Source organism: Phalacrocorax aristotelis, chromosome 2 (assembly GCF_949628215.1).
Source record: "Phalacrocorax aristotelis chromosome 2, bGulAri2.1, whole genome shotgun sequence".
Taxonomy (NCBI): Eukaryota; Metazoa; Chordata; class Aves; order Suliformes; family Phalacrocoracidae; genus Phalacrocorax; species Phalacrocorax aristotelis.
This window is the reverse complement of record NC_134277.1, coordinates 73474304-73486632: the sequence shown is the minus strand read 5'-3', so window position 1 is coordinate 73486632 and position 12329 is coordinate 73474304. Positions and strand designations below refer to the sequence as shown.

The window sequence follows — 12329 nt, the reverse complement described above, 5'->3', positions numbered from 1 at the left end:
AAACTCGTGCTCTGGTGAAAAAGGCCCCAGCCACTCAGGTGTGTGAGCGTTAGGGCTGTGCAAGGGCTGGGGTGGGAGTTGGTGGCCAGGGAAGGACGAGGACCCTTTCAGCAGCAGCAGGGAGTCATGTCAGTTGCCATTAATCCTTCCTTTCATCCCAGCTCTCAGGCCAAGGTGAGGCGCTGCCAATGAGAGCCAGATGCACTCGTCCTGCCCCCAAACACAGTGTGTGGAAGAAGGTGGCAGGCAGGAACCCATAGCTGTGATTCTTAAATGTATCCCCTGTGTAGATTTGCCTGGGTTTGCCTTCTGGGCTCCCTCTCTTGCCTGCGCCAGCAGCGGTGAGACTCGGCTACCTGCCTTGCATCCAAGAGCACCATCCAGCTTCTCATACGTGCCTGGCACCCATTTGTCTGGGTTGCAGAGCAGTGCTTCCCCTTAATTATTATGTATCAGCATTTCAGCTTGAATTTTAGAAATTACCTCTTTTTGTTTATAATAGCTCTCTTTTTTTGTTTCCTTTTTTGCCTCAATATAGCCAAGAGATAAGCAATGAGTCAAAACACAGAAATTGAATGCAGATTTGTAGGGCACTTGTTCGACCTTTGTTTTCAGATGCCCACATCCTCAAATTCTCTAGCATTATAGACAGATTATGGCTCGGTTGCCTCTTTTAATGGGCAGATAATTAGACGAGCAATGAACTTTGTGGAAAGCTTTTGTATAATCCACTGTCTATGTAAACAGATCTGTTTTGATTAAAAGGTGAGATTATTTTTTTTGACAGGTCACTTCTCCCCCTTTCACCCCCCCATGAAAAAGCATATCGAGGATTATGGTCTATTAAGTGATTGTTCACCATTATTGGAAATGCTGCTTAGTTTTGACATTTGTTTAGTGGCCATTTGTTATCATTTGTGCAAGGAGATGGAGTCAATGCAAGTTATGTTGCATTTGACCTACTAAGTGCCTGAGAACTGTCGTCTTAATAGTTAATTAAAAGTTTTACTTTATTTTTTATATATAACTATATAAATAGTTAAATTAGAAAGTAATCTTTTGTCATTACTCCTTGCTTATGAAAAAAGCCTGTAACAGGAAATCTAGGCAATTCAGACCAAGCACATGTTGTACTATGTCAAAAGGAGAACTTAAACTGCTCTACTAGAGTTTCTAAATCCCTGTAGTTACTCAGCAGCCATCAGGCATGCAGATGAATGCTGAAATGCCTGTTAGGTTGTGTGCTCCCTTGGCTGTGTGCTGTCAACAAGAAGGGGGTGGGGAGGAGGACTTAAAGCAAGGAAAGTTTCAACTTTCAGAAAGCACAACTTGCTGAGTTCGTGTCCTGGAACAGTTGTGGAAAGTGGCACCGGGGATGCAGTTACATGCCGTGCATCATCGTCAGCTTTGGCCTCCAGATCCAGTCCAGCTTATTTCCTATTTACATGTACACTATTTGTATAGAGCTTGGAAGGGGTACAGCTCCAGCCCTTTGTTCTCCTTAAGTGCCTTATCTGTTTTTTTTTTTTCAACACATGTTATGTCTTCAGCAATGCTAAGGCTACAAACTGATAAGGAAGCAGAGGAGGTCATTAAGGTGGATGTCTTAGGTGGGTTTTGCCTTCTTGTTGGGGGAACTGTGAAACAACGAAGGATGCTGCCTTTTACTGCATCTTGGCTTTTATGTTTTGGTTCCAGGTGGTATCAATGTAACAAAGAGTGTGTGACAAAGACCCACGTGTCTTTTGCTTATATGATATAAACCCAACTTTTTAGCTGACCTCTGTGTTACTGTCTGCACTAACCTTTAACATTTGATTGTACCAGTTGGTTGCATGAGGCCTTTACATTCCCATTTGAAGAGCATTTCCCACTACTTATAGTTCATAAGATAGTTTGATTAATATGTGGTTGTATATTACTTGCATCTATATCCAGATTTCATACATGAAATACTCTAAATCATACATCCACGTCTCTGGTATGGTGTATTTGTAATGGTAGTGGTCCCCACTCTTCTTTGATGTCTCAACATTTTGCATTCTCTGGTAACAGTGATTATATTAAAAGTGACTTCAAGAAACTGCCAAGAAAGTGAGAGTATTTTGGAAAAGAAAGCATTTGGTTGCAGATTTTTAATCATCTTGCTAATTGGGTTCAGTGGTGTTTTGATGTCTTTTCAGCTGTAATTTACTGGCCTGGGTCACAGATAAGAGAAAGAGATGTAGGGACACTTGATCAGAAGCAATGCTCATGGGTCGGTGTGCAGCCTTACTGCTGGTAGCTGTGAATTAGCAGAGAGCATCCCACTGAAAGTTTCTCTCTGTTTGCTTGCAGACAGCCAGTCTGATGCAGAGACACTAGCTACAGGAAACGAAGTCTTGGACCTGACCTCCTGCGAGAAGGAACAGCCAGAGGAAATAACGGAGCTACCAGGGAGTGAGTGCGGCCCCAAGGAGGAGCAAAAGGCTGACTCCCCTCCAGCAGAAGAGGATGCCGAAGAAAAAGCGGAGCGATATGAAGAGGGCCCTGAGGAAGATTCTGTAAGTAACAAAAGTCTTGACCTCAATTTTGCCAGCAAATTAATGGACTTCAAGCTGGCCGAGAGTGACCAGAGTGCAGGCAGGAGTTCTCAGACTGAAAGGAAACATGCCTGTGACATTTGTGGCAAAACCTTCAAGTTTGCTGGCACTCTTAGCCGTCACAAAAAGGCCCACACTCGTGAGGACAGAAAGGATGAAAGGAGCAGTGAGGATGAAAGCAAAAGCATTCAGGATGATGCAGGAGCTCCCTCGATGCAGGACTCTGGTCTTGAGCAGGAAGAGTCTCCGATGGACTTGAAGGTAGTGGAGTCTCCTGTGGACTGTGAGGCAACAGGAAAGGAGAATGAAGAGAGCGAAAGCATCTCTGAGGGGGAAGGCACAGAGAGAAGGTCCACTGAGAAGAGCAGTGATGACAAAAAACCAAAGACTGATGGGGCTAAGAGTACTGCAAAAGCAGACAAAAGAAAGAAAGTCTGTACTGTGTGCAACAAGCGTTTCTGGTCTCTGCAAGATCTGACACGACATATGCGGTCTCATACAGGTAAGAGGAGACTTGAGGGCAGAACAGATGATGATCAGGTCTGCCACCAGACTGAGGCATCTGCTCTGTAGGTGCACGATTGCTGCTACCACTTGAGGTTGGAGACACCGCTTTTAGTCCTCCAGTCCTACATCTGCAAGGTGTCTTCTCTGCCCCGATCCCCCAGGCTACACACAAAGCCTACCGAGGGAGCAGGATTTGTCAGCACTGCCTTATCTTCAACTCCCAAATTGTTTTTCCCCATGCTTGCACGCAGAATTTAGAGGTGAGGGCAAGTATGGAGATCCCTGGGCAGTTGTTCTGTCCAGCTTCTGTCTCCCTTCTTGTCATGTGTGCGTGGCTCTACCTCTTCCCAGTATTTTGATGAGCAGCTGAGAAATCTGGCAGTAGATGATAAGACTTCATATCTGAGTGAAAGTTTAGAGAGAGTCTGGTTGTGTTCGATTAGCGAAGGCTGGTACGGGTAATGTGCTGGTGATCTGCATCACCTGCTGCTTGAGTGAAAGGCAAAGCTACAGCGGGCACCCTGCTCTTCATTCGGGCTTGGGCAGGGAAGGTGGAACACAGGTAGTAAAATGCTTGTCCGATGACTTGACTCAGCAGTTAAAATATGTGGGATGGCTTTATGTGATACACAGTTTGCAGCAGTTCCATGTAGAGGAGATGAAGCCATGAGCCAGCTCAAAGGTGAATTAATCATTCATCCTTATTAATGCATCATTATTAATGATCCATTTTACCTGTCAGCGAGCTGCTCTGACATGGGAAGACTGATGCAGTTTGACATTCTGTATCTTTTGAAGGTGCTCTCTGCTGAAGACAAGATCTTTGTGATTAACAAAATATTTGTGCTGTAACTGACAGTGATATTTAATGAACTGCACCAAAGTCAAGTGCCTTAACCAAACTTTTTTCTATTCTGAATCATAAATATTGACCTCTTGAGTGCAAAACTGACCTGTTTTCTTCTGGCATTGAGCCACAAGTGAATCGGGATGGGGCCCATGTTTGTGCCTATTTTCATACTGAATTTGGAAGTCTTTAAAAGATGCTAATATCTAAAGCACTGAGCTTTACCCCCAAATGATACACTGGTGTGTGCCTGTGGAGATTCCCATACTGTATGTTTTAATTGTTTTCATTGCATGCTGAGCTATGCAGGCTTTGTTGGCACTCCCCCCGCCCCGCCCCGGTTTGTTTCTCTGTTTGACACTGGAGAATGTTTTAACATCGAATAGGTGTTGAATGGGAACCTGGGTCAGTGCTTTCTTCAGATTTAATACGTGTAAATACCACCTATCCTCACCGTTAAATCAGCGCATTTTCAACTGAGGATTTTGCCTCAGTACTGTGGGTTGGCTCTCCTCCTTCTCTCCTTCCCCCTTGTTCAGCTATAATGACAAAATACTGTCAGACTGTAACATTTCTTATAATTTGGTTTTAATGTGTGGGGTTTTTTAAAGATCATTGTACAGTTTTGGAATTTCTTTACTCGGAAGAGGAACATTTGGGACATGCTGAAGCGTGCAAGAATCCTCTGCCTGCCTACTGAATGGCAATCGGGCTGGAAATGTTTCATTCTCCCAGTGCAGGCTGCTTCCCCGCAAATAGTCGCGGGGTGCTCTGGTGCCCCTGCCCAAGCTCAGGGTGAGCCCGCATCAGCCGCAGTGCCGGATGGGCAAAGGCTGCCAGCCAAAAATGCTCCCCGGGGAGCCGTGCCCTCCCATGATAGCAGATGCACAAGCAGGGCACCAGAGAGAAACATTTCTAAGAAGCATCAGGCTTCCCGGGAACAACAGGACCTACTTGCAGATTTCAGCCAGCCACCTGAAGTTTGTAACTGGTTTTCTTTTAATGATCCCAAGCATTACTACAAGTGAGAAATGAGCCGCAAGTGTCTTGTTCTGTATGGTCATTGGCACAAGATGGTGCCTTGATGGTATTGCAGCACTGAAAAATCTTTAACAGGTGCAATTGGAAACAGAATGAAGGGGTCAGGGTGGGACCTTCTCTTCTTCAGGGCAGACAGCACCTTGGGGCACCGTGCTCGGCTGGGAGTTTGGGGGAATTTTGTCTGTGGCACTGTGGTTGCTTTGTTTTCTGATGAGCTCATGCTTAGGAAAGTATTCGAGCATTTCAGGTGCAAAAAGCAGCTCTGAGATCAGAGCAGACGACCTGTTGATTACAGCAAAGGGTGCCTGCAGCTGCTCTGCGGCTTAAGATTGCAAAATAAGAGGAAGAATTTTGTCCTCCGAGTTAGCATTTCTGGAATGGGTGTGAAGAGGTTTTTCAGGGGCTTTCATGTGTCAGTCCTGTCCAAAAGCACCAGTGGGCTGAGGAACACCAGGAGCTGCGTATATAACATCCCAAGCCAGGCGTTTTTCACTCAGTCAGTAAATCTTGATCACCTCTGACAGACACCTCCTGTGTCCCGTGAATGCCTGACAAGTCTAGGTCCTTTAGCTACTCTGTGTCCGTTTTGAAATGTGGTGGTACTGTCTTCTGCTTCATAGAAAGAGGAGGGGCTGTTGTGGCAAGGGTAATTCCTGACAGCTTCTCTTCAACTTCGGCAGTTAACTTGGGCATTTTGTGCTTGCCCATCTGCCAGCGTCTAAGAGAGAGGGAGATGTTTTCTCGTGTGCTGTTCGGTTCAGTTTTTAAGCACTGTTGACCACAGTTACCTGGGCAGTATCCTCGTCCTTCCATCTCAAGTCCTCTCCGTGTGTATCTAGGCTGACCTGCAGCAGGAAGCCTCCATGGTGGGCTGGTTTCACAAAGGCTTTTGAGCTCCAGAGGACGACTGCAAACTTCTTCCAGAAAAGTTGCTGACTAAATGAGATGGGATGCTATCAAGCACCTGGGGCTTATGGTCTTCCTCCTTAGTGCAGGGCCATACCAAGCTTGTAGAAATCTTGAGACAGTTTTAGTTTTTCGTTCGTGCCCCAAGGGATGTGCATGCCATCAGCTAGTTTGTTAGTACAGAAGTGAAAAATCTGCGTAAATGCGACATTCATGTTTGATACAGGTACTGAATTTCCACAGTGTAGAGCATCTATGCCGCTTGAAACAAGAGGGAGGTGCCTTTGTGACGTTACAGCTGACTTTGTGTTTTAATTCTCTTCTAGGTGAGAGACCATACAAGTGTCAAACCTGCGAACGGACCTTCACTCTGAAACACAGCCTGGTTCGTCACCAGCGCATACACCAGAAAGTCAAAAATGCCCGGAACCACGGGAAGGAGAGCGACAAGGAGGAGACCCAGTCGAGGTGTGGAGAAGACAGCGAAAATGAGTCTAGTCACAGTGGCACCAACCCCATCTCAGAAAATGAGTGCGACTCCGCGGGGGGCGTCGGTAGCCATACATCACTCGTGGGAAGCCGAAAAGAGTCCCTGGCTGGCACGGCCAAGGACTCCCCCTGCAGAGAGGAGAGGCCGAGCGGGAGAGGAGCCGGCACCTGCCTCGCGGAGCCCACCAAGAGCGCACAGAAACAGACGGCAAAAGACCAGGAACCTCGGGGCAGCTCTGAGCACGAGAGGCCCTCAGGTTTCATTCAAGACTTGCTGGAGATGCACAACAAAAAGTCTCCCATGAATCACCTCCTTGCCTCTGCAGACAGTGCGCCTCAGCTCTTGGGGGTTGAATGACTTGCTAGGAGGTTGGACTCATCCCAGCACGCAAACCGAAGCCAGCAGAGCAAGGTTTCTGGAGTCTTTTTTTTTGGAAGAGCGACCTATAGCTGTGGGGAGAGTATGGCAGACTGGACGCGGTGCCATATGCCTTTCAGTATAATAATGCAAGAGACTACAGTATATACTGATTTGAGTGCCTTACTACTTTATTAGATCTTTTGGTATCATAGATTTTTTTTTTTTTTTCAAAAATGATTTTTTTTAATATTTTAATGAATTATTTGGAAAGGATCTTTTTCATTTAAGCATTAATGTTACCTTTTGTATTGGTGTGCGTGAGCTTGTTCTTGTATATCTGTGATAGTCGCTGTGTTTGTTCTCTGAGCTGGAAATGGGGGCAGTGGGGTGGGAGGCCCTTGGATACCACAGCCAATAACTGGAAGCAAAATTATGTGAATTTCATATGAAATAGTCAGAGGAAATGCAGATGAGATGTTGATTTATTGTTTTTTCTCAGTAGATGTTCTTGCATTTGCCACATGGTGGAGCATTAAGCCTGTTCCAGGCCTGAACAACGTGGCAGTTGAAGGTGTTCAAAGTGGTTCAAGCCAAAAAGCAGGAAATGCAACGAATTTCCACCTCACGCTTGTTTCCACTTTTCAGCATTAGAAATGGTCTTCTAAATCCTAGGGGGTTTTTCTGGCCATCGTGGACTGAGCATGTATACAGAGAAGAGTTACATAGCAACGTAACCTATGGAAATTATGCACCCGCTGTTATATATGTTTGATTTGCTTCAGTATATTATTATTATTATTATTATTTTATTGTTATTTTATAAATCCATCCGTTTGCTTGTCTCTGCAGTCAGCAGAAACCAATGGGCAATATTTGCCCACGCAGATGTATAACGCAGCTTGGATCCCCTCTCGAAATGTTTTTTGACTTAACGCTTTCACCAGCTCCTCTTCTTATGTTGCAGCTCTTCTACTGTACTTTAAATGAAACCCTTCCTCTGACCGGAGTCAAATGGAGGCCAGCGAGGTATCATCACACCGGTACAGGGGAACATCTCACTCGTGGTGGAGCGCGAGTGCCTGCGTGCGTGTGGGTGCGTGCGTGTTCGTGCGTGTGTGTTGGGGGCAGAAGCGTGTGGGAACGGGGCCGTACTCGGCCCCCCCGGGTGCGTAGGAAAGGCACTGCGAGTACTAGATGCATCTTGTTGCAATGACATCGGTGACAGCGTGTGTTACTTAAAGAGCAAAGTTATTCCGTCTTCCAGTTGAAAGCGAGCAAGAGAGAAATGCGAGCCTTACCGTCATCTTGCTACTGTCATGTTCTAGAGCAAGAAAATACTACTGGTAATAAAACTACAGATATAAGACATGTTAAAAATAAATAAAATAAATTTAAAAAAAAATTCTTCCTGAGATTTTGGGGGTGATGCTTGAAGACTTGAGGTGTGTGTCTAAATTTCATATCAGTAATTTAACCCCTTTAATGCTGGCAGCTGGAATTTCTCCGAATGGCTCCTGTTGCCGGCAACAGGCGACGCTCCAGCCACCAACATTGAAGGGGTTAAGCGAAATGTATCCTACTGTAGCTGCGCATTTTTAGGAGTGCCCAGCGTTTTTTGTTGTCCTTGTTGTTGTTGTCCTTATTGTTGTTTGTTAATTGTCCTTCAGTCATGACCTCTGGGACAGACAGAGCCATAATAGCATTGCCGGAGCCTCACTGTGCTATTCCACCACTGCAGCCCAGCCCAGCCCAGCCCGCACTGTGACCCTCCCTCCCTCCCCCCCCCCCCGCAGAATCGCTTTTCCTGCTCTCACCAGACATGGAGGAAGTGGGCCTCGGACCCAGTCTATATTATATAATATATATATATCTATATCTATATTAAAAATTCGCCGAAAATTTCTGGAGACTGAAATCTCACTGTCCAGAATTCAAAGGAAGAGAAACGTTCTCGAGTAATATTCTTGCAAATAGAATAAGAAAAAAAAATGGTTGAGGTATATGTGATTTCTATTTTTTTTGTTGTTGTTGTTGTTTTTTAAATAGGGATGTTTGAACCAGTTCAGAACCGAAGCTAACGCCAGCTCTAGGTAAATCAGTCACAACCAATGATACATTTGAAACTCTACCCAGGTGCATCCTACTTAATTAAAACCAGTTCACACATCCCTTAAATTGTTATTACTATTATAATTATAATTATTATTATTATTATTATTATTATTTTGGGTATTTTTTGGTTTTTGTTGTTTTGTTTTTTCTTTTTCTTTTTTTTTTTTTTTTTTTGCAACTCTCCACACTAAACTGCGCAATACTGTGGGGGAGAAGCCATTACTAAACTATATGCTGCAGAACAATGTAGCAAGTAATTAATTCCCAGCAGCCTGCCGGGACATCTGCTAGCAATAATCACTATTGATTTAAAGCTTTATTTAGCGTTTATCTATATCCTAGTAGAGTATAAGATCTTGCCACATTTTATTGACATTTTTATTAGTTGAGTTTGACTGAGAACCGTTGCTGTTGTTGGGTTTTTTTTTTTTGTTTCCCCTCCTCCCCCAATATTAAACTGTGAAATTTATAATGTGTTTAAACTATGGGTGAATCTTAGGCTTTAGTTTGCATGTTCAGCTAATTTGTCTCTATACGATTTTTGTTTGAATCTTTTTATTTTTTTTTTCCTCTCTCAGGGCTTTTACAAAAAACAAACAAACAAAAAAAAACCACAAAAAAAAGGATCTTCTGAAATTCTCTTGCCTGAGTTGCAATGGACTTAACATTGAGATAATTCAATCACTACATTAAGCACTTGACTGTGAAAGCAAAAAAAAAAAAAAAAAAAAAACCACAAAGGAAAAAGACAAAAAAAAGAGAGAACCTTGTTTGAGGCTGTTGTGAAATAACTCTTGGGGCTATGTGACAGTCTGATTCCATTTTCAGAATGATTCATCATCTTCTCTCTCCTCTCTGTGTGTCTCCTTTCTCTTCTCTCTCTCCACGAAGGAAGTTTAATCCTAGTGATTTCATCCCATGCAGGAAACAGTAATAAGTGTGTAGAATTCATATTTTTCTAAAGGGAACTTAAAACTGCTGCTACGAATTGTGTACAAGACTGGTTTATGCCACATGAACAGAGAATCACACATTTGTTTTGGTACTTTTATTCCTCTTTTTATTCAGTTGTACAGTACTTCCAAATTCAAAATAAAAAGTAAAAGTTGTTCTGTATCAAACCATCTAAGCAATAAAATGTTATATTTAAAAATTGGAGGTTACAAAATGGACGTGGCTTTTCTTGTGGGTTTGTTGTAACTTGCTTTCAGACTTCTCTGCTAGAGGACGACGTACAAGCTGGAGCTGATCTGTGTAAATAGCATCGCTGCTTCTCTTCCTTCACTTGGACAGAGTTTGAGTTGGAGGTGGTTGTTGCACTTTGAAAATTCACGTTCATTTTGACCACCTTCTCCTGGTCATCAAACCATTGCCTACAGTCAAACCAGTGGCTGCTGTTTTCTGGTAGTCGAGCCCCTTTGAAATGGTGCTTTTCTCTCGGTGCAGTTCCTTAACGTAGCAACCGAAGACAGCAGGAAACTACTTCGGTGCTGATTTTCCTGCACGGGCGTTGGGTCGGGGTGCTCTGTCCTTTATTTTTATTAACTGTAGCCCTGTGATCACGTAAGTGAGCATCCTTCTGGCACTTGTGGTGATTAACAGTGTATCAGTTGTTTTCTGTATAAACAAAGTAGGTTTCTGCCACCACAGTTTTATTTTTACGTAAATGCGTACGGCTGTGAGATCTTCAGGATGTGTTTGAAAGCCACATGCGTTTGTCAAAAAAAAGAGAAACCCTTTGTTTTAGCTTGTTGGAGCTACCTTAGCTGCATTTTATATGCTTTCCTATAAATAAAATACATTTCACAGGACAGTGAGCCAAAGGATCATCTGAGTTGCGTATCCGGTTCTGGAGGCCAGGGAATCTCAGCGAAGTTGAAGCATCCGCATCTTCCTAAGTCCGGGTGGGATGGTTCTTTCTGGTAGAGAAGCGAACCAGATTCGGAATCAGAGAGACATACCCGGGGGGTAAAGTGGTGCTGTTTTCCTCCCTGTAGCCAGCCTCCCTCCCGTACCTTCATGACAGAGGTTAAAACTCCCCACGGCACTCTCTGCAGTGAGGACAGGTTAAGAGAAAACCAGTCAGTCGGCCAGCTCTGCCCCCAGCCGAGGGTAACTGATGAAGTGGGGCTCTGTGAGGTACCTCTGGGTGGGCTGAAGGGGTGGAAACAGGATTTCTGAGGGAAGAAACCTGCAGAAAAACACTTTCTTCCCTCTCCGACCCACTGGCCTGAGAAATCGCCCCTCCTCTTGTGAGATGGATGGGAAAACTCACATCCAAAGGGTGTGGGGACCTGTCATGAGGTGTGAAATCAAATGGGATGAGTTTATGTGGCTAGGAAGTGATTGTGACTAATTACTTACAAAATAGACAACTTAGCAAGCACTTGGTTCTAAGTGGCCGCGGAAGGGTGCAATTTGCGTACCCAACCCTTTTCTCCTTCTGCCTGACTTCAACGGTGACATCACTGAGCTGGGCATTTCCCTGCTCCTCCTGCCTCCGAGAGGAAAACCTCCTGCAGGGCAGCTGAACTTCGCTCCTTGTCGGCATTTCCCTCTCCCTCCGCTGCTCCCTCTCTAACTCCTGTGGCAGCAATAGCTAGAGCTGGCCTGAACCATCAGCTTGACAGAGGGGCAGGGAGGTGGTGGTGTCCCCATGTGCCGCCTCCAACTTGCTGCTTCCTTTCCTCGTTCCTTAAAGCTTCTTTTCCCACCATTGTAAAGGTGAAGCCGCAGGTTAATTCTCGACGTGGGTGGCGAGAGCGGCACAGCCCGTGTTGTGGATCTACCTCGCAGCAGTGCCTCGGGTGCGGAGTCCACGCGCTCGCCCCAGAGCATTAAGGTTTGGGGAAGACCTAATCCTCTGCCACTGCGGGGATGCCTTGGCAGGAAGGGGCACCAGGAGGGTAGTTTTTTCTGGACTTGTGGAGTATGAATCTGTGGGCTGTGGACCGTGGGGATGGGCAGGAGAGCTGGTTCGAGAGAGCAGGCTTGGGTGAATGCTGGCTGTCCCAAAGTAGGATATGGAGCCTGGTTGGGGCATCTGTTGCATATTTCCTGACACTGAAATGCAAACTGGTAAAAAGGAATAAAAGTTGGGGTTTTTTCCCATTATCCAGCTGGCAGTCACAAAGTACCCAGCATTTGGGGGATGGGAGGGCTGTATACCTACACTTAAATCTTCAGAAAGTGAATACAATGAGAAATGATTTGCTGTTGATATTATTAATATAGCGTTTTGCCCAGTTCTGTTGTAAAAAAAAGTCTTTCTTAGAATTAGATGAGTCACAATCCAACTAGCAAGGAAGGCACGGGACAAAAGTTTACTTGAAAACTTTCCTTGTTCGCAAGTCTCCGGTTTGGGTAATCACACGCGGCTTTTTATTTAGGTAATCTCTTTAGAGATTGGCAGTTGAGATGGGATTGACAATGTCACTTTTGGAAACCCTGAGGGTTGGACTATCTGCAAAAGGAAGACGCAAGA

General features: G+C 44.8%; 2 protein-coding genes across 13 annotated transcripts in view; one reads left to right on the top strand and one right to left on the bottom strand.

Moving 5' to 3' along the window:
• Positions 1 to 10000, top strand: part of RREB1 (ras responsive element binding protein 1) — a 126325-nt gene extending 116325 nt beyond the window's left edge. For 10 of the 12 annotated variants that reach the window (XM_075084094.1, XM_075084086.1, XM_075084084.1 and 7 more), the window contains 2 exons: positions 2338 to 3084; positions 6210 to 10000. In XM_075084094.1, the coding sequence (XP_074940195.1) occupies positions 2338 to 3084; positions 6210 to 6730 (1268 nt within the window). In that variant the 3' untranslated portion in view covers positions 6731 to 10000. The remainder of the gene's footprint in view (positions 1 to 2337; positions 3085 to 6209) is intronic. The other 2 variants (XR_012659059.1, XM_075084095.1) reach the window with 2 other exon arrangements.
• Positions 9879 to 12329, bottom strand: part of SSR1 (signal sequence receptor subunit 1) — a 24590-nt gene continuing 22139 nt past the window's right edge. Inside the window, exon 8 of the mRNA XM_075084097.1 lies at positions 9879 to 10764. Coding sequence (XP_074940198.1) covers positions 10712 to 10764 — 53 coding nt within the window. The 3' untranslated portion in view covers positions 9879 to 10711. The remainder of the gene's footprint in view (positions 10765 to 12329) is intronic.